The sequence below is a fragment of the Glycine max genome, chromosome 15, assembly GCF_000004515.6.
Source record: "Glycine max cultivar Williams 82 chromosome 15, Glycine_max_v4.0, whole genome shotgun sequence".
NCBI classification, from domain to species: Eukaryota; Viridiplantae; Streptophyta; class Magnoliopsida; order Fabales; family Fabaceae; genus Glycine; species Glycine max.
Window position 1 is genome coordinate 2,847,758 of NC_038251.2, and position 19,671 is coordinate 2,867,428.

Sequence of the window (19,671 nt, forward strand, 5' to 3'; positions counted from 1 at the left end):
ATCACCGAAGATCGCATTTGGCGGCTGCATGCGGCAAAATCACGACGGCAGGTCGAAGGAAAGACGAAAAAAACAAAGGGATAACACAAACAATATGCAGAATGATTTTAATGTCTAAAAAATTATTCCGAAGGTTGCAAGTAATTAAGCTATTATCATTCGATATTTCAAAAAAAAAAATCTTATGGTCAAAAGTTATTTTTGTCCACCATAAATCACATGTGTTATTTGACCCCCTAAGTCTACGTCATATCTTTTTCTCTTAAATTTAAAATATACATTTTATCCTTTTGAAATACAAAATATATATTATATTGAAGACTATTTTAATGTCATTCTAAAATCAATCTGGAGGGTATGTCTCACAATCCGGCGCTTGCATACATCTTCTTATAGGACGTGGGTTTCACGGTGATATTTTTGTAAATAATTATAACTTTTCAAAAACGATTTTTTGAAAATCGTCTTTCAGAACGCTTTACTGAGTCGGTTTCTTCAAAAATCGTATTTGAAAAGACTTTCTCACTACTTGAAATGGCGTGTCTCTCTTTCTCACTTTTGAGCTAACACAAATCATATCATCGTTTCGCAAAGCAAATCCCTCCCATAGTGGAAACCCTAAGCCCCAATCCCGCGAATGGTTTAGGAAACAAATGGGGTTATTGGCTCTGTTGTGAGGTGAATGGGAAACACACTCGGTTAGGTTTTTTGATTTGGAGTTTTTAGGAATTTAGGGTTTGCGTGGTTTGGATTTTGGGGATGAATTAGAGTTTCAGGGCTCAGGAATCGCAAATGCTTGATGCTTTAAAGCAGAGGGAGCAACAATTTGGGGGTTTGAGGGCTTTTGTGATGAAGGAGAAGGAGGAGGAACTCGCATTGTTTCTGGTGATGAAGAAGCGCGAGAAGGAGCACAATGACCTTCTTCTTAACAGCTCCGAAGAGTTCTATGCACCTCTCGGTATATATTTTTGCTCATTTTCTTTTTTGTGTTGAGTTTTTTTTTTTAGGATTTGCTTCTTTGCAGTGTTTAGTGTACTAAGATGAGCTTTTGGAGTTGTGTATATGTTAGTTTGCCATGTGGTTTAGGACTTTAAAGTGGGTGAAGAACTTGAAAATGATCTATGTTGTTTGAATTTCTGTTTGTTAACTTGTATGTTTCATGTTTGCATGGTCAAATGGGGGTGTTGATCCCATTTTTAACATTTCATCTTCTACACCTGCTCCTGTGCAGAAGGCTGGTGTTGATGATATTCTAAATTCAAAAAATGATAAGAATGACTATAACTGGTATGTGATACCCTTCTAGTGGCGCATTGATTTTGTACTTTTATTTTCATTATGTTTCTCATGCCATTGTGTTTATTAGTGCAATAATGGAGTTTTTTTTGTGTAATTAACTACATTATATCTCAATATAGTTGTTTCTAATAAGCACACTAAATAAAAATAGGCGTGGCTCTCTTAGTCATGTCAGGCATAGGAGAGACTTGTTGAGGTTTATTGAGTTCTAGAGGATACCACTCAATAAATAGGTTCCTTGTGGTTTTCATTTTCAATATAAACAATATTGTTGCTACTATCTGATAAGAACCTTAGGAGAATCATATCACAAAAAGCTAGTTAAATGTCTGGCTATGTGATTTATTCAATTCCTTCCTGATCAAGTTGGATCTTCTTCTTTTTTCTATTCCTTGTTTTTTTTTTTAGTTTGAGATATTTCTATACTCATTATTATTGCTTCTCATTCAGGTTGCAAACTTCCTATTTCCTACTTCTCTTAAAGATTATTCTCTGCTTGAGGTTGAGACTTGCTTGAAAGCTCTTGAAGCACTTGAGATAACAAGGATGAACTTTCTTGCTCTGGTGAACTTTCTTGCTCTGTTTTCTTGAATATCCAAAAAAAAAGTTAGTTTGCTCAAATTTTATTTTCCAATATCACAATTTATTAATATGATGGCCATGTAGGTCTGTATCAACTTTTTATGTTTTCAATAATATTTATCTAATATGTCCCATACTCATTTTCAGAAGCAGGGAGGAAATGATTTCTTACTGATTCATTTATCATTTAAGTTAATTGTGATTTGTATCTTACCATTGGAATTGTCCTTGTAATTATTAGGAAAATTATTTCATTTACTCAGAAAGCTAAGTGCAGTGAGAAAGTGGTTTCAAATGTTTGATATTGCTTGAAACTTAGTGGTTTCATTTTAAAATTTCATTTGGAACCCACCTTGGCATGGGGTGACTTTTACCTGCAGACATAGTGTTTTCTTTTTGGGTCATTGGTCGGGTTTTCATTTTCTTTTTTGACCTTATCTAATTTTTGTTTTCCATTGACCAAATGTCACTTAAATGAATAACAACATTATATGAATTACAATTCTTTCAAACTTGTCATAGGACATAAAATACTGCATAAGTTTTCTTGTTCCCTTTTCAAATATTTGCCTTGTAATAACCTTGCTTCCATCATGTAATATGTGGTTCACAAGTTTAATATATTTTCATTATTGACAAAAAAAACCCTTGTAGCTTAAACATTTTTGGCATATTATCTAGTTAGATTCATCTGATATCATGTTTGAGTTTGAATGGGAATGCTTTTCCAGTCTACTTCACATCCTTTTATGGTGTGTGTGCACTTTATCTATATTAGACTATTAACCATTCCAAACTCTTAGTAATATTGATCATAGCTCACTTGAGGACTTTGAGAAGTTTATAAATCTAAAAATATTTCAAAATTAAGGTAATGGCCTAATGGGCTGACATGCATAACTTATTGGCTAAAATCTAGTTTTATAATTCTCAATATGGTCTCACTGATTTGCAGGTAAAGCAATTTCAAAATTCTGTTGCAAGTATCCATACCTACAGCTGCTTAAGAGTGAAACTTACTTAGCTGGAGATTTAGGCACATCTTTATAGAAATCTTTTCTCAGGTAATTTTGTTTGTTTTTCTTGAGTTTTCATAATCTTACTGGATGCCATTAAAAGTCAGGGGATGGATGGGATTAGGGTAGATGTCCTTCATTTGTAAAAGCTAATTTGGCTTGGGCTCAACCCTGTGGTACATGTTCAACTTTTGCACCAAATGATTTACCTTATTTTTCTACTTTATATGCCCCGGGGGAGATTTGACATCATGGTCTCTTCAAGATATAAATATAGTTGGAAACCAAGATTCAGGTACTTATTAACAATTTAAAAACATTTTTCTTCTCCTTTCTAAGTTCCTTGTTTCTTGTGAGTTGTTGATGTTTTAAAACTTCTCCTATCATCTCTTCATTTTTTGGTAGCCTTTATGCTTGTTAAAAGATTAGAAATGTTACCAACTAAACTAAAAGTCATATTCAGAATAATGATTATTTTTACTGGTAACAATTAAATGAACATTTTATTGGGCTTTTGAGGAGGTTACAATTCAAGAAACATTTTATTTTACTTGCACCACCAGTGCTTTCTTCTCTAACTTATTCCATTGTTCTAATTGCATGTTAGAAAGGTTTCAATGTATGGAATTTAAGCTTGTAGTAAATATATTAAAAGTTCTTAAATTTAAGCTGAGCATTTTTACTTTTTGATTAATTTATCATCAAATGTAAATCTAATATTAAAAAAAGTCCATTTACCCAAGGATTGTTCAAACTTAGGTAAATTTAACTTTAGTTTACAATACGTACTCATGGTTAAATTTTATTTTAGTGATTTTAATTTAATCTTTATAAATTATTTAGATATGTTATGTGATATGTCACTTAAATAGTTATTGAAGCAATACATATGATTTGTTATATATTATATTATTTCATGAATAATTCTTTTTTATTATGTAGAAAAAAGCATAGATTTTTTTTAAAAGACATTCTTTTTTCTAATAGTGACAACAAGATGTCATTTATAAGGACTTTACACACTCAAATTAGTACATGTTAAAAAAGCAAATGATAAATAAATAGTTACTAGGTATATATGTAGTTACATGCCTTTATCATGCAAATGGTAGGGGTATATATAATGGTACGTTCGTTGATCCTATATAAGTGGAATGATAAGGGAGAATATCAATTTGTTATTGAGGTTCTTTGTGGTGGTGGAGTGATAATGGATCTTTTTTGTTCGAAAGGGATATCCTTTGAGACCAGGGAGTACCCTTTAGTTGGTCTGGGGCAAGTGTCATGTAGTTAGGGATCTACTTATTGACCAATCCAAACCTGTGTTGGACCAAGTTTATATTAGTTGCCTGTTACGTATATGTTTTGTCGTTAAAAATGTTTTGCGCAAATTTTAATACAAATTCAACAAATAAAAATAAAAATAAGAATCTCAATTTGTTGACAAAATTAATTTTATCTGAAAACCAATCATATACCAAGTTATTGAGAAACCCTACGAACATGTTTTTTTGGTTCATAAACAAAGCGATGTTTCTATTTTTGTTCAGACGCGGACCACTCACATGACACTATTAATGGTTCAGGACTTCAGGCCCGTTCACATTAGCGAAAAACGATCCATTGTGAGTTTTGGGCTTTGAAGCACTAAAATACTAAAAATTGAGTTGCCAACTGACAAAGTTTCACAGTAGACACCATCGAAATTTCTTTCTTGTTTATATTTTTTTTCCCTAGGTGGAAATGATGAAGATTTTGAAAGTAAGTGATGGTATCTCAGTATCTCCTAAATTTCTGGACAAATATTAAAATATTCTTTTTTGGCGGAAATCAAGAACTGTATCTTTAAAATGCAGTATTTTATTTATTCATCTTATATGCAGAATGCAGTCCTTGTGTCAAAGAAATTCAGCCAAATATTTCCTTTGAAATTTTTACATTATTAAATTTAGTTAGATACGGTAGTTAAACAATGAAAACTTAAAAATAATTCTTAATTTGATTTACAATAACTAATATAGAGTCATTATTTTGATTTCACTTGAGTGATTAAGTTGATAGCACAGAAAATTTAATAGCGAAATTAACATAAAGTAAAACACTGAAATACTAAAAACAATAGTTTAATATTTCTTATTTTAAGTACGTTATAAAAAAATATTAATTCAAATGAATAATTAATTTAATATTATTGTTAAAATGTATGTCTAATTAGTAATTTAAGAAAATAAGATATTACATGTATAACATTTTGGCATGCGTTGCCTGTTGGTAGCTGATTCACTGAAATTTATAGTTACAGAATATATTAATGATTAATGAATGTTCAGAATTAAGAATGTATGATTTTGAAATTGTGTTAGTGTTATGAGATATATAATGTGCTAGTGTTATGAGTTCAATAAGTCCAATATATATTGCAGAACCGGGAAATCACCATCGATCACCATGAAAATATCGCTCAAATTAGTGAAATAGGAATCTGAGAAAGTGGCTGTTTAATATCCCAGTGACCCAGTCCACTGATTAGCGTTGAATAGCTTACATGTAAATATAATAAACATACTTTTGTTTTGTTTTGATTTTTTTTTATTTTCTCCTATAGAATGACCTTTGTGGTTCTTATTCTTTTCATTTTATGTATGCCAAAAAATGCATTATTGTATTCGCCCTTGTAGGCAATGATCTAGAATCAACCCTGTCTTGAAGTGGTCAATGGATTACTCAACGCGTGTATGTACGTTTTGGAATTGAATTCAGATTCTCGTGCTAGTTGGAATCAATCATGGAAAGGAATTAATCTTTAATCTTATGGATATAATTTTAGTGGCTGTTAAATATCACAATAAAACACTGCCTTCCAAATAATTATATCAATAAAACATCACTACTGAAAGGAAAGAAAGCACCTCCAATTATGCATGTTCTGATGTCTTCGAAAACGAAAATGGAAAATTCAATAGAAAATTATTATTATTATTATTATGATGTGTCTATCATATATTAAAAACATTAAATATTTAATTTTAAAATCTTTAAAATATGCATTATCATATATTCTAAAAAAATATTTAATTTAAACATGTTTATGCTTAATTATATTGATTTGATAGAATAAATAGATTTAATTTGACTATATTTAATTATGCTGGTTTAGTTATTTTTTCCAACAAATTCAAACATAATTCATTTAAATGAGATTAGGTTGACTTGATTCTCATCGTCAAATTAAACTAAAATTTAAATTATTATACTTTTAGTGCCTTCATCAAAATATTATCTTTTGTTTATATGATTTTCTGAAATCTATACTACTAAACATTAAAAAGTTACTGTAAAAAAACATTAAAAAGTTATTTACTCGTTAATTATTTTAAATAAAAAATAAATAAATTCCATGCATTGTTATTATTTTTATTAATTTATATTTTTCTATAATTATAGCTAATTAAATTTTATTTAAAATATTATAAATTTTTTTATGCTAAACATAATAAAACACAATTTATAATATCAAATAATTTTTTAATGAAATGAAAAAATAGATAAGAAATCTAAATATTAGAATTTTTTTATAGGAAGTATTAGTAAAATTAAAGTCTAGAATGCCTAGATTTAAAAAATTAAAAATAAAAATTTATCAAGTTCATTTGCGTTAAAGATATAAATTTAAGAATCAAATCAATTATACTAAATTTAAAGTAAAATAAATCAATCAATTAAATTAATTTAAAACAATTTAGTTGGAATAACTGAATTTGTCGCATTAACTTATTCCCATTAATACATTTATTTATTGTTATCGTAAACAAAAATCATGATTGATTAGTGTAGTGCAGGAGTGGTTATAAAGTGAAAGAATAGGGCAATTGTCATGTAGAAAAATAATTTGATTAAATGAAGGTACATTGTTTAAATCAAGTTCATGATCCAGCCCTTAGCGTGTTTGTCTCAGTCTCCACTTGTACCCGATGGTATTTTTAATTTGCCACAAATACTCTTGCATTTTATAATAATATTAAATTATATCTTAAAATAAATAAACAAACATTTAATATTTAGCGTATGAAATGAAATAAATCTTATCCTTTTTGCGACTGGCTTAGGTTGCTGTCAGCTCTGACAATAATAAACATCATTCGTCATTAATCCGCTCTAATACAGATTTATGAATGAATCCAATAAATTAATGAGAAATTAGAAATTAGCGTGTATTTTCCTCTTTTAAATAGACACTCTCTATTCCTCATCTCATCTCTTCGCTAATTCAAATTTCATTTCGTCAATCACTCCTAACTTCTGCATTCCAAAAATGAACTCGGACACGACGTCGTATTGGTGCTACAGTTGCACGCGCTTCGTTCACATCCACGACCAGAACGACGTCGTGTGCCCCCGCTGCCATGGCGGCTTCGTCGAAAAGGTCACCGCCGGGCAATCGGCAAGGCAGGGGTTCCGCCGCCGCCGCCGCAACGCCGGGAGCCACTCGCCGTTCAACCCGGTGATCGTGCTCCGTGGACCGGGGGAGGACGAGGAGAGCAGCTTTGAGTTATACTACGACGGATTCGACGGCGAGGGGCTCCGCCCGCTGCCGTCCACCATGTCGGAGTTTCTGCTCGGATCGGGATTCGACCGGTTGCTGGAGCAGGTTTCGCAGATCGAGATAAACGGCTTGGGAAGGCCGGAGAATCCGCCGGCGTCGAAGGCGGCGATAGAGTCAATGCCGACGTTGGAAATCACCGAGTCTCACGTCGCGTCGGAGACGACCTGCGCTGTGTGCAAGGAGGCCTTCGAGCTAGGCGAGTTGGCGCGTGAGATGCCGTGCAAGCACCTCTACCACTCCGATTGCATTCTTCCATGGCTCTCGATGCGAAACTCGTGTCCGGTGTGCCGCCACGAGTTGCCGTCGGAGCAAGCCGCGCCGGAAACCAGAGTCGCCGGCCAGATCGAGGAGGAGGCGGTAGGCTTGACCATATGGAGGTTGCCGGGCGGCGGATTCGCCGTCGGGAGGTTCGCCGGCGAGAGCCCTTTGCCAGTGGTGTACACGGAGATGGAGAGTGGCGGGAACTCCAACGAAGGTTCTCGAAGAATCTCTCTGGCTGTTGGAGGCGGCAGAGTTAGGGAAAGTCGTGGTGGATTTGGGAGAATTTTCCGCAATTTGTTTGGGAGAATTGGGGCTTTGACTAGAAGCCGTAGCCTTTCAACTTCACTCTTCAATAGAAGAAGAAGTACTAGAACCTGGGTCTTGGGAAATTGATTTGGATGGAGTTGGTTTTGGAAAACAAGCTTTCAATTTGAGATTCTTATTGTAAATGGGCATAGAACTGATTCGAAATGTCTTTGCATTTTGCGTTATATCAATAGATGTTTTTCTCCAGACACGATTCACCGAAGGGGACTCGAGAGAAAGATTATTCTTGCAGTAGAACATACGTTTTGGGGGAAGAACCCAGGCTTTAATTACTTGATTTGTTTAATGTTCATATAGTATGTTTTAGCCGCAAATTCTTTGATGAAAGGAGATATTGATCGTTATTATTCCAAAATTCAGCAGAACAAAAGGGAATACCGAATCTGTGTGCCATATTCGCGGCATTCATTCTACTCTTGGAGCTAACTTTTTGCTGGTGCTGATGATTATTGGAATTATGGTCATGTTGGCCTGTTGGCCTGATGATGATGATGACACTTTGCATATCATGCGTTTCATCTTTCATGAATGAATTCCTTTTTTCTTCGCTTTGTTTTTTCACTCCTAATCATAGTCCTAGTTGTCAAAAGATAAAGGTTATTTTTCCCTTTTCTTAACGTTAGTCTTTTTGGCTATGATATGCTATCATATATCTATGGATGGATGTGCTGTATCCGCTAGCTGTGGGGTTCCCTAAACTCCCTGGCACTTGGCAGTGTTGTGGAATGAATCCATAAAAAGGTTTATTAACTTGGCATTGCATGCCCTGTTGATTTTTTCGATTGTAACCTTAACCGCTTTGAACTTTTCCAAAAGGACTTGGTTAAACATTTTTCACTAATCGTACTCCGGGGATTGAATTTGACAACTGTCTCGCACTTCAACCTGAGTAGTCAATTCTAAATTTTGGCACGCCTGGTTCAGGCCTTCAGCCAACTAAAGTTGAAGCTTTCTCGACCACTATCCTTTGCCCTTGTTTTTGTTAATAAGTATTTTCCCATCTTTGACCGACAAAGCATAAATCTATTTTATTTTTTAAACAAAAAAGGCCTCACAATTACAGAAGCATTTAGAATGGGAATATTAACAACTTATTACATGGTGGAAGATCACTTCAAACCTTCAAATCTTTCAGCACTGCCATTACCTTTGAATTTTAAATATTAGAGAACTGTCAGACTAACCCTAAACTAGTTGACTTTTGAAACTCATTTATAATATTAGAAGATAGTTTATTGAATGTACCAAAAAACAAGAGAGAAAAAAAAATCCTAATATTATATCGACTAGTTGGCAAAATATTGGATGTCCTCTGCTCCGTTGGACCAAGTCAACGTCGATGGGGGCGGCCAGGGGAATCCTGAATTCGCTAGTTGTGGCGAAATCCTACATGGTAATAACGGGAGGGGAATGAATCTTCTAATGTATTTTTTTTTTTCTTTTCCCAAAGAAATGTATATATGGATGGACCCATGGTGTTTGTCGATGAGTTAGCTTGGTTAGGAGAAAGTAGTTCTAACTTTTAATATCCTCCAAAACCAGCTACATTCGAGCTACGATTTTCATCAAGTATCCAATGACTTTGAAGAAATATAAAAAAAAAAACTTAAGGTTTTATGAGCAATTAAAAGAAATCTAGACTATTTTTAAAGTTATAGTGTTAAAAAATTGATTGTATGATAAGTGTGACACATATTTGAAGTCAAAGTTACTTGTTTTGAATTAGTTTCTATAGATTTTGTTAAGGATTAATCAAATTTTTAGTTTTTAAATTTTTGTTTGATTAGTTAAAGTCTCTTAACTTTTTTTTTTTTTTATTAAAGTTTCTAGTCCTTCAACCTTTATCTGATTGTCAATCTCTCTCAACTTTTTTTCATTAACGATTTTAGTCTCAAAAATTTTTAAAAATTTAATTTTAAGTCCTTGAAATGTTATTAAAAAATAAAAATAATAGATTCAAACTTTTGTTTAAGGACTAAAAATTAAAATTTTGGGACTAAAATTAATTTTCAAAAAAATTTAAAGACTAAAAACTTAATTAACCATTTTCTGAATTACTTAATATTGCATGCATAAAGGCATGCGTCAAATTTTGGCTGGAAAGTTATTTGTTTTATATTACTTGTTAAGTTGTTAAGAATTAGCCATTTTGTATATTTGCCAAAAATATGGTCTAAACATATAATTAAGGTTGGTTATGAGACATCCAAACTCTTTTAAAAAGCTTATTAAGCTTATAGTTAGACTATTGGCAGAAAGAGAATAAGTATGTGAATTCTGTCATTTCTTTTACCATAAGGCGCTTGCCACTTTATTGTATGTTGTTATATTGTTATTCTTTTCCATTTATATTATAAAATTGCTTATGAGACACCCAAACTATTTTAAAAAACATATCAAGCTTATAGTTACGACTATTGGCAGAAAGATAATTAAGTATGTAAATTCTGTCATTTCTTTTATCATAAGGTACTTGCCACTTTGTTGTATGTTGTTACATTCTTATTCTTTTTCATTTATATTAATGATTAAATAGTAAGTTCTCATCGTAATGTTTTAAATGAAGATTATACTGTGAACTCAAACCTCAAAGTGGACCTTCCTAATTTTCTCAAATTGATTCACTATGAAATGGCAAAAAATACAAAACACACTGCCCTAGCTCATTTTTTGGTGAGTCGATAAATAGTCAAAAAATACAAAACCTTTCAATTTTTAATGGAGCTAGGAGTAGAGCTAGGTATATGAAGCAAGCTTTGTGGATGACCTATTTAGCTCGGAGTTCCAATTCACACGGACTACTATGAAACGTAACTAGATGGGAGAGTCTTTTCAGCTCCGTTCGTATAACTTATAGGTTATAGGTTAATGAGTTTGGTTTCCGAGCCAATAGCCTAATCCATTATAATAATAAGGATAAATAGTCATTTTTGTCCTTTAATTTGTAATTTATTGATAAATGTGTTTCTGAAAGATAAAAATACAAAATTTAGTCCCCAAAAATGTAAAAAGTGCGATAAATATATTCTGTCGTTAACTTCCGTCCGTCACCCGTTAATAAAGTCACCTACGTGACATAGAAGGACAAATTTGTCACTCAAATGATTGTCAACGTTGATTGCCAGCATATGGACATATTTGTCATAATATTTTTTTGAATTTTTGTTTTTGACTTCGCTAACAATGCGTCCCTGAAAGATAAAAATACAAAATTTAGTCCCTAAAAGTATAAAAAGTATGACAAAAATATCCAGACATTAATAATAAATTGTAATTTATTATTATCATTATTATTATATGTTTGTAATTTATTGTTATTCGTTTAGTACTTACGTAATATATTTTTGAATTATCTTTTAATATATATATTATTATTATTATTTTGATTTCCTCGTCAACCCTTAATCTTTACTATTAAAAAAACTTTATCTTATATTTTATAATTTTATCAAATTTCTACTTTTCTCACTTTTAATCTTTAAAATTATTCTATATCCCAATTCTAACTTAAGTACTCTAATATTTAGAATGAAATTAATATGTCAAGTGTTTCGAGTAGAAAAAACACAACGAGCGACATTACCAAATTTATTTATTTATTTTTAAAAAATAATATAATCAACTTTTTTTTAAAAAAAGTCTTAGAAAATTAAACTAGATAGAATTAAAGTGAAATTATAAGTCTTTTTTCTTAATCAATAAAATGTATATATATACCTCAAATATGAAAGAATGTCGTGGATAAACCTTATGTGCTTTCACTCGAGATAACAATTATTATACATAATATGAATGAAATGAAAAACAGTTACTAATAAATAAAGAACCCAAACAGTTACTAACAAATAATATAACTGCCTTCAACGAATAAAGAAGAAATCACATCCAAATTATGTAAATAAAAATACTTTGTGCGGATGTGATTTCTTTTTTTTTGGTGGATTGTATGATTGCCTTCTTCGGAATCTAATGACATTGGAAAGAAACTTTCATTTTATATGGTTTGGTCCTTGTGTTGTTGTGAGCTTGTTTGAAGGTGTTGTGTAGAAAGATTGATTTATATAGCTGTTTCTTTTGGACTTTTGGTGGGCAAAGGTTTTCATTGCAAAGTTTTGGGACAAACTTGAGTTATGCTGGGAAATGAATTCCCTCACGGTACTCCTGGTACCTGATAATCAATGTGTTTCTATTTGCTACCAAAAAAAGTCATTGGTGTCAATACTTTACATGGAAAGACTTGAATTCCCAAACCACAAGCACATGCATATGTGAGACATAAATTGTGGGGATTTTGGCTTACATATTTTGGATGTCTTGAGTAATTTTACATTGATACAAGAAAGAAAAGTCTGATGGTAAAAGAAAGAAATAGTCTAACAAAATCTCAAAAATTTAGGTGAGATTGTTTTATGAGTATTTTTCTACTAAAAAGTAAAAAATCCACCAAAGTCTATTATAAAAAACAATCTACTCAAATCTATATACTTTTAAATACCAAAAGATTTTTTATAAGTTATGAAAAATTTTAATTCATCGAATACTAATGAATTTTATTGTATTTTTTAAAAAATCATGATAATCTTGATTGAATATCACAAAATTTATTTTAATTGTTTAAAAGTCTTGATTAAATACTACATGATTTTTTTATAAAAAAAATCTTTTAAAATTCATTATTGAAATCCTAATTACATACACTTTTCTTAAGAGTGTATTTATTCAAGTCATACAAATTTATTGTTAGTGTTGAGATCTTATCCCAAAATTTTAAGGGTCAAGCGATTAAATAAGCATATGTAAATTTACTTAAAAATTTTATTCATAAAGAAAGGGATGGAAAGATTTAGGGAGCCATGGCTGCCCCCTACTCCTAAGAAGCTCCACTATTGTATTTGGGGATAAGATTTTTTTTTCTATGTAAAAGGATGTGAATCCTATATTCTCACGAGAATGAGATTTATTTTTTGAAATAACTTTCCACTTTTACTATATTCTATCTTGATTTTTATTTATTTATTTTTTAATTGAAATAAATTTTAAAATCTTCAAGAAATGTTAAGTAGTTATCAAATATGTTGATAAAAATATCATTTCCAATAATAATATTCCCATGAACATCATTCTCATGAATATAATTTAGTTTGTGAAATAAACATCCCTTAAATATTTGATATCCTATACAAATATTTTAATATTTTATTTACTTATTTATTTTTATCATTTTTATACATAAATCTAAAAAAAAATAGATGCATGCTGACGCCCATCGCTAGCTGTGTAGTGTGCAGTACAAATGCTACAATACGCATCCCCCAAAAATGCAGTACAATTGTTGTACCAAATCATACTTAATTTAGTTAATTAACACATACAATACAAACAAAAAGTACTTTATATAAAAATAAAAATATGATTAGACATGATTAATATGTTAAATTTAAAATTAGATTATTTAAATAATATTGAATTTGATCATTAATATAAATAATTATTGATTAAATTTTATTTAAAGAATTAAATGCTTAAGAATTCTAGATTAATCATATTTTTTTATTTATGAATTAGATGGTTAAGAAAAATAATAGTACTTACACAATTAAAGCAACATGATCAGATTATTTGGATATCAATAGCACCGGAGAATAGAATAGCCCATGGCTTCTTCCAACAAAATGAAGATCATCAAGTCAACGTTCCTTGTTTTGTGCCTCTTAGCCTCGTCGTTCCTCTGTCCAATCAAGGCTCACGGAGGAAGCGGTGATTCTCATGACGATGAATCTGATAGCGAAGGTTTGCATTCTCGGGGTCTGATCGTGGTGAAAATATGGTGTTTGATCATCTTCCTTGTGAGCACTTTCGCTGGTGGGGTTTCTCCTTACTTCTACCGTTGGAACGAGTCTTTTCTTCTTTTGGGGACTCAGTTCGCTGGTGGGGTTTTCTTGGGAACCTCTTTGATGCATTTCTTGAGCGATTCTGATGAGACCTTCCGAGACCTTACCACAAAATCTTACCCTTTTGCCTATATGCTGGCTTCATCTGGGTACCTTCTCACCATGCTTGGTGACTGTGTTATCACTTATGTCACCAGCAATAGCAAGAGGGAAGCCAAAGTGGTGGAACTGGAAGGAGGGACAACACCACCCCAAGAGCATGAGCATGACCAAGCCAGAGATCATTGCGCAGTGGCGGAGACAACAAACCCTGTATTATTGAAGACTTCTTCTGTTGGAGACACCATTCTACTCATCCTTGCACTGTGTTTCCATTCAGTTTTTGAGGGCATTGCAGTTGGAGTTGCAGGTAAGTTGGTTTTCTCTCCCTCACCTTAAAAACAAATCACAAGACTCTTCACAAGAAATTATTACTTAGTCTAGTTTTTAGTTTATAAGAAAGAATATTCATAAAATCTAACTATATGCATGTGTCACGTAGAGATTAATTAAGACGATGATAGTAGGAATTTATGTAATAATTGGAACCATGATGGTTCAAAACTATGTAAAATTTCATAATTTCATATACAAATCTTTATAATTACTTTTGAACAAGTTAGGAATAAAAACAACAATCATTTTCTCAAATCAAATAGGACTTAATTAGTATTTCCACGTTGTTCATTTCGTGTGGAATATATACCAATTTGATTATTACTTATTGGGAACTCCAATCTGTTTCCCTTTATTCTGATTATGGTTTAATTTATGATACTTCAAATTCAGATTAATAATAAGTAAACTTGTTTAATTAACTAATATATCATTCAGGTACTAAGGCGGACGCATGGAGGAACTTATGGACAATATCCTTGCACAAGATATTTGCTGCTATTGCAATGGGAATTGCTTTGCTAAGGATGTTACCTAAGAGACCCTTTGTAACAACAGCAGCATATTCATTGGCCTTTGCTGTCTCAAGCCCCATTGGTGTGGGGATTGGCATTGCCATAAATGCCACAACACAAGGAAGCACCGCAGATTGGATGTTCGCTATAACAATGGGTATTGCTTGTGGGGTCTTCATCTATGTTGCTATCAATCATTTAATATCCAAAGGCTTCAAACCACACAAGACAACACGTTACGACACTCCCTGGTTTAGGTTTGTCGCCGTGCTTTCTGGTGTTGCTGTTATAGCTGTAGTCATGATCTGGGACTGATCATCATGTTTCAATTCCTGTTTTTCTTTGTTCATTAATAATTGTTCTACGAAATTGTGCGTGTGTGATAATTATGATGAATGTACCATTATATGCTCGCCACAATATTAAACGTTCGTTTAATATTTTGAATAAAAATTTATAGTCTTTGTTCTTTCTATCAGGTGAAACTAATTGTTCAGGTTCCTTCTTCAATTATCCATTGTGCAATTAAGAGACAGCGAAGAATGCCGACCGAAAGGCCATTGTTTTTTAATCTGATTTCATTTTAATCCTTGTATTAGTTAGCGTTGGATATATTAAGATAAAATAAATTATAAATACAAAAGATAAAATCATGCTTATAAATATTGTTGTTGATCGTAGAAAATAATTAAGTCTTTTAAATATGAGTTAGAATTTAATTTATGATTATGCATGAAAATAAACTTGATTAATATATACTCAATGTATAGTTATAGAATATAACTAACAATGAAATGATACATAATTAAAATTTTAAATAAAAAGAGAAAATGATAATTTCTCCGCGCGTGTTAATTTGGGTTGATACTCGAACTTAATTTTGACGAATATATTTCAAAATACGTAAGTGCAAATAAAATTTACATAATCACTTATTTGGAATTTAAATATCAATTTTAAGCTTAGGATTTTTTTTAAATCGTTGATTGATCATACAAAAATAAAAGTTAAATAAAAAAAAAATCATAAAATCAACTTTGAAAAGGTAAATATATATAAAGATGTGGAGAATCAACACTGAAAAAGGACCATTTTATATTGAAGGACATGTGATCAGTAAATCTGGGACGCTAAGTCAAGGCGTAAAATATGCACATTTAAAATAGGATAGATAATCATCGGAAAAAAAGACAGGGTTAAACTTTTAAATTAAATACTAAAATAAAAATAAATACATGCATGAGTGGAGTGAAAAATTAAAGGTAAGAGGTTAAAATATATAAAATTAGAAAGATTATATATATATATATATAAGATATTTCTGTGTAATTTTTTAAAAGTAAAAGTAAGGGAGTGAGGGAGTGCAATGCACCCTCTCAATTGAATATAGATTTTGACTAAGTTGTTTTCAGATTGATTTTAGTTCATATTTTACTTAATGCATATCTAAATACTCCATTTCTTAGTGGTACTGAAGGTGACCGATGATTTTGGTTCCCCATTTCTTAGTTTCCTTATTTTTAAGTAAGTTCTCTGGTTTGATTGTCATTATTTTTTAAAATTAATGTATATGAGTTGATTGATTCCTAATTTATATTGTGGGTTTTAAGCTACCTTATGCTTGGGGGACGTTGCTCCAAAATTAAAGGTATAACAGAAGCTATCTCACTTTAATTATTTTTTTTCCATGTACAAGCATATCTTAATTAATTCATTTTAGTAATTTTTTGTTTGAAAACTAGTTAATATTATCGTCCTTGAGTCATACTCTTTGGTATCTCTTGCATACGTGTTTTCCCAATAATTTGTTTGAATTATAAGCTTCTGAATTGTCCTCATCTCTCTGTTGTCTCATTTATTCCTCTAAGTAAAAAATGACAATGAAAGGGACAGATACGATGGAATTCACGGGAACATACAATTTGATGACGGGGGCATATTTGAAACGTAAATATGTAAGGCAAATTATATTCAAGTCGTGTCCAATTTGTAAGAATATACTGGTTTGAGTAGAATAGTTTTACTAAAATTTTACTAGTTAAACTTTGACTGAATGCATGCTGACGCCAATCTCTGTGCATAGTACAAATGCTACAATACAACATATGCATCCCTCACAGTTGCAGTGCAAGTTTAATACAAACTATAATGTGATTATTGTATAAATGAACACAATAGAATCGAGTACTTAATCGACACAATTAAAGCAACAAGTTCAGATTATTCAGATATCAGGAGTTGCAGAGGAGAATAGAATAATACATGGTTTCATCAGTCGCTTCTTTGAAAATGAAGAACCTCGTATCAACTTTCCTCGTTGTGTGCCTCTTAGCCTCGCTCCTCTATCCAATAAAGGCTCACGGAGGAGGAGGAGGTGGTTCTGACAGCGGAGATTTGTATTCTCGGGGTCTGATCCTGGTGAAACTATGGTGTTTGATCATCTTGCTTGTGACCACTTTCGCTGGTGGGGTGTCTCCTTACTTCTTCCGCTGGAACGACACTTTTCTTGTGTTGGGGACTCAGTTCGCTGGTGGGGTTTTCTTGGGAACCTCCTTGATGCATTTCTTGAGCGATTCCGATGAGACCTTCCGAGAACTCACCACAAAAGCTTACCCTTTTGCCTTCATGCTCGCTTCATCTGGATACCTTCTCACCATGTTTGGTGACTGCGTTGTGAATTTTGTCACCAGCAATAGCCAGAAGAAGCCCAAAGTGGTGGAACTGGAAGGAGGGAAAGCACCCCAAGAGCAACATGACCAAGCTAGAGATCACTGTGCAGTGGAGACAACAAACCCGGCATTATTGAAGACTTCTTCTGTGGGAGACACCATTCTACTCATCCTTGCACTGTGTTTCCATTCGCTTTTTGAGGGCATTGCCGTTGGAGTTGCAGGTTAATTTTCTCTCCTTCACCTTCAAAACAAATCACAACTCACAAGGATGGTCTCTTTGTGAGAACAGGATATTATTTTCACCACTTCATATATACTCATCTTGATTATTGTTTTTCTTAGTATCAAATTATTTTAACTTAATCAGTATTTTAAATTCTAGTTCTAGATATTCAATTGTATAAAATATATTTAGGGAGAATTTTGTTACTCCTAATAATTTTAACTGTTCAAATAAAATTATCTTTAGTAAAAAATATTTGTTGTTTAGGAACTAATTTGTCATAACATTTATATATTTATGAACTAAATTGGTGATCAACACTCAAATGTATAGTTGAGGAACTAAATAAATTATTTATTTAATTATATATATATATGTAAACTTGATAGAACATTATGGCGGAAGTTGATCCATGTAGCCGATCCCATCTAGTGGGATAAGGCGTTGTTGTTGTTGTTGTATATATATATATGTAAACTTGTTTAACTAATATTCAGGTACGAAGGCAGAAGCATGGAGGAACTTATGGACAATATCCTTGCACAAGATATTTGCTGCAATTGCAATGGGAATTGCTTTGCTTAGGATGTTACCCAAGAGACCCTTATTAACAACGGCAGTATATTCTTTTGCCTTTGCTGTGTCAAGCCCCATTGGTGTGGGGATTGGCATTGCCATAGATGCCACAACACAAGGAAGCACCGCAGATTGGATGTTTGCTATAACAATGGGTGTTGCTTGTGGGGTTTTCATCTATGTTGCCATCAATCATTTAATATCCAAAGGCTTCAAACAGCAGGCCGGGACGACCAGCAGTTTCGACACCCCCTGGTTTAGGTTTCTCGCTGTGCTTTCTGGTGTTGCTGTTATAGCAGTAGTCATGATCTGGGACTGATCATCATCATCATCTTCCAATTCCTGTTTTTCTTTGTTTTTTAATATTGTTCTACGAAATTGTGCGTGTGACACCTATGATGAATGCACATAATTTAGTTTCTGTGTTCGGATTCTCAATACATAAAATACTATGTAATATGTCGTGTAATATATATTGTTAATGGACCCTCAATGTTTATAGAGTGATGGTATTTGTTACAAAGTTCTTTTTCATAAAAAATCGCATCGGTGCATGAATTCAAGTACTTGTTCATTTTTTATTGGACAAAGTCATCTTATATTGTTCATACATGAGATTTGTGCAATATAATTTCGTAACAGTCATCTTTTCTCATATTTACATTAACACTTCCAATTTTCGTTAAGATAAAAATTATCTTGCTAGTTACAAAGGTAATCTTCTAAATATAGAAACCACTTAATTTTAAACTCAATTTTAACTAAAATTAATTTTATAAAATGAAAATCATTCAAAATCAAGTTTGTAAAGACTCACTCAAGCACACTATATCATTAATGGAGGACATAAAGGATGTACTATTGGATATATAACATGACAAATGGAAATCTGAGCACTTAATGTTTCTTGTATTTAGCTTCCCTTTTCAAACACCAGGTTTTTAATGTTGTACTCTGTAAGTAATTAATGCAAATTCCATAGTTGGCTTCAAAGAAAGAATAAATGCAGACATTAATCTCGTTGATTCGTACTGGTCAACAGACATTTTTCATATCATATGCTACAGCTTTTATACAGGTATTTGCGCGCGCGCATATATATATATATATATATATATATAGTAGAACCTACAAACTGAAAACGATATGGGTGAATTCATTTTTTGGATATAATATTTATGATGGTGAATGATATTTAAATAATATAATTAGTGAATTATTGTGAACGGGAATAATATTATATGATGAAAGGGCCAGATAATGAGCTGCGA

At 32.0% G+C, this 19,671-nt stretch overlaps 4 protein-coding genes across 6 annotated transcripts; all 4 read left to right on the forward strand.

Moving 5' to 3' along the window:
* Window positions 1-331: 331 nt before the first annotated feature.
* On the forward strand, window positions 332-3,235 carry LOC100779272 (probable protein phosphatase 2C 11). 3 transcript variants are annotated; one of them, XR_001385283.3, is made up of 4 exons: window positions 332-958; window positions 1,232-1,287; window positions 1,750-1,863; window positions 2,837-3,235. XR_001385283.3 is itself a non-coding variant. In XM_014768381.3 (3 exons), exons 1-3 carry the CDS (start codon window positions 914-916, stop codon window positions 2,903-2,905), a joined length of 228 nt encoding a protein of 75 aa, XP_014623867.1. In that variant the 5' UTR covers window positions 335-913; the 3' UTR covers window positions 2,906-3,235. The 3 variants fall into 3 exon arrangements, 2 of the variants coding, with proteins under 2 accessions (XP_014623867.1, XP_014623866.1); XM_014768381.3 differs by lacking the exon at window positions 1,232-1,287 and having other exon boundaries at window positions 335-958; XM_014768380.3 differs by lacking the exons at window positions 1,232-1,287; window positions 1,750-1,863 and having other exon boundaries at window positions 341-958.
* A 3,703-nt stretch (window positions 3,236-6,938) lies between these two features.
* Window positions 6,939-8,274, forward strand: LOC100784822 (E3 ubiquitin-protein ligase RDUF2). The gene has a single exon (XM_003547190.3). The coding sequence runs from the start codon at window positions 7,210-7,212 to the stop codon at window positions 8,152-8,154; it is 945 nt and encodes a 314-aa protein (XP_003547238.1). The 5' UTR covers window positions 6,939-7,209; the 3' UTR covers window positions 8,155-8,274.
* Window positions 8,275-13,732: 5,458 nt separating this feature from the next.
* On the forward strand, window positions 13,733-15,402 carry LOC100788541 (zinc transporter 1-like). Its single transcript, NM_001317485.2, has 2 exons — window positions 13,733-14,388; window positions 14,853-15,402. The coding sequence occupies exons 1-2, from the start codon at window positions 13,743-13,745 to the stop codon at window positions 15,242-15,244; spliced, it is 1,038 nt and encodes a 345-aa protein (NP_001304414.2). The 5' UTR covers window positions 13,733-13,742; the 3' UTR covers window positions 15,245-15,402.
* A 1,719-nt stretch (window positions 15,403-17,121) lies between these two features.
* LOC100776614 (zinc transporter 1) lies at window positions 17,122-18,878 on the forward strand. The gene is made up of 2 exons (XM_003546961.3): window positions 17,122-17,822; window positions 18,322-18,878. Exons 1-2 carry the CDS (start codon window positions 17,192-17,194, stop codon window positions 18,717-18,719), a joined length of 1,029 nt encoding a protein of 342 aa, XP_003547009.1. The 5' UTR covers window positions 17,122-17,191; the 3' UTR covers window positions 18,720-18,878.
* Window positions 18,879-19,671: the final 793 nt, after the last annotated feature.

What these genes read in the sequence shown, in the direction of transcription:
- LOC100779272 (XM_014768380.3), top strand. Translation starts at nt 793, where the DNA reads ATGCTTGATGCTTTAAAGCAGAGGGAGCAACAATTTGGGGGTTTGAGG. An exon ending in AGAGTTCTATGCACCTCTCG is followed by an intron (nt 959 to 2,836) that starts GTATATATTTTT and finishes ACTGATTTGCAG; the next exon opens with GTAAAGCAATTTCAAAATTC.
- LOC100784822 (XM_003547190.3), top strand. Translation starts at nt 7,210, where the DNA reads ATGAACTCGGACACGACGTCGTATTGGTGCTACAGTTGCACGCGCTTC.
- LOC100788541 (NM_001317485.2), top strand. Translation starts at nt 13,743, where the DNA reads ATGGCTTCTTCCAACAAAATGAAGATCATCAAGTCAACGTTCCTTGTT. An exon ending in CATTGCAGTTGGAGTTGCAG is followed by an intron (nt 14,389 to 14,852) that starts GTAAGTTGGTTT and finishes TATATCATTCAG; the next exon opens with GTACTAAGGCGGACGCATGG.
- LOC100776614 (XM_003546961.3), top strand. Translation starts at nt 17,192, where the DNA reads ATGGTTTCATCAGTCGCTTCTTTGAAAATGAAGAACCTCGTATCAACT. An exon ending in CATTGCCGTTGGAGTTGCAG is followed by an intron (nt 17,823 to 18,321) that starts GTTAATTTTCTC and finishes ACTAATATTCAG; the next exon opens with GTACGAAGGCAGAAGCATGG.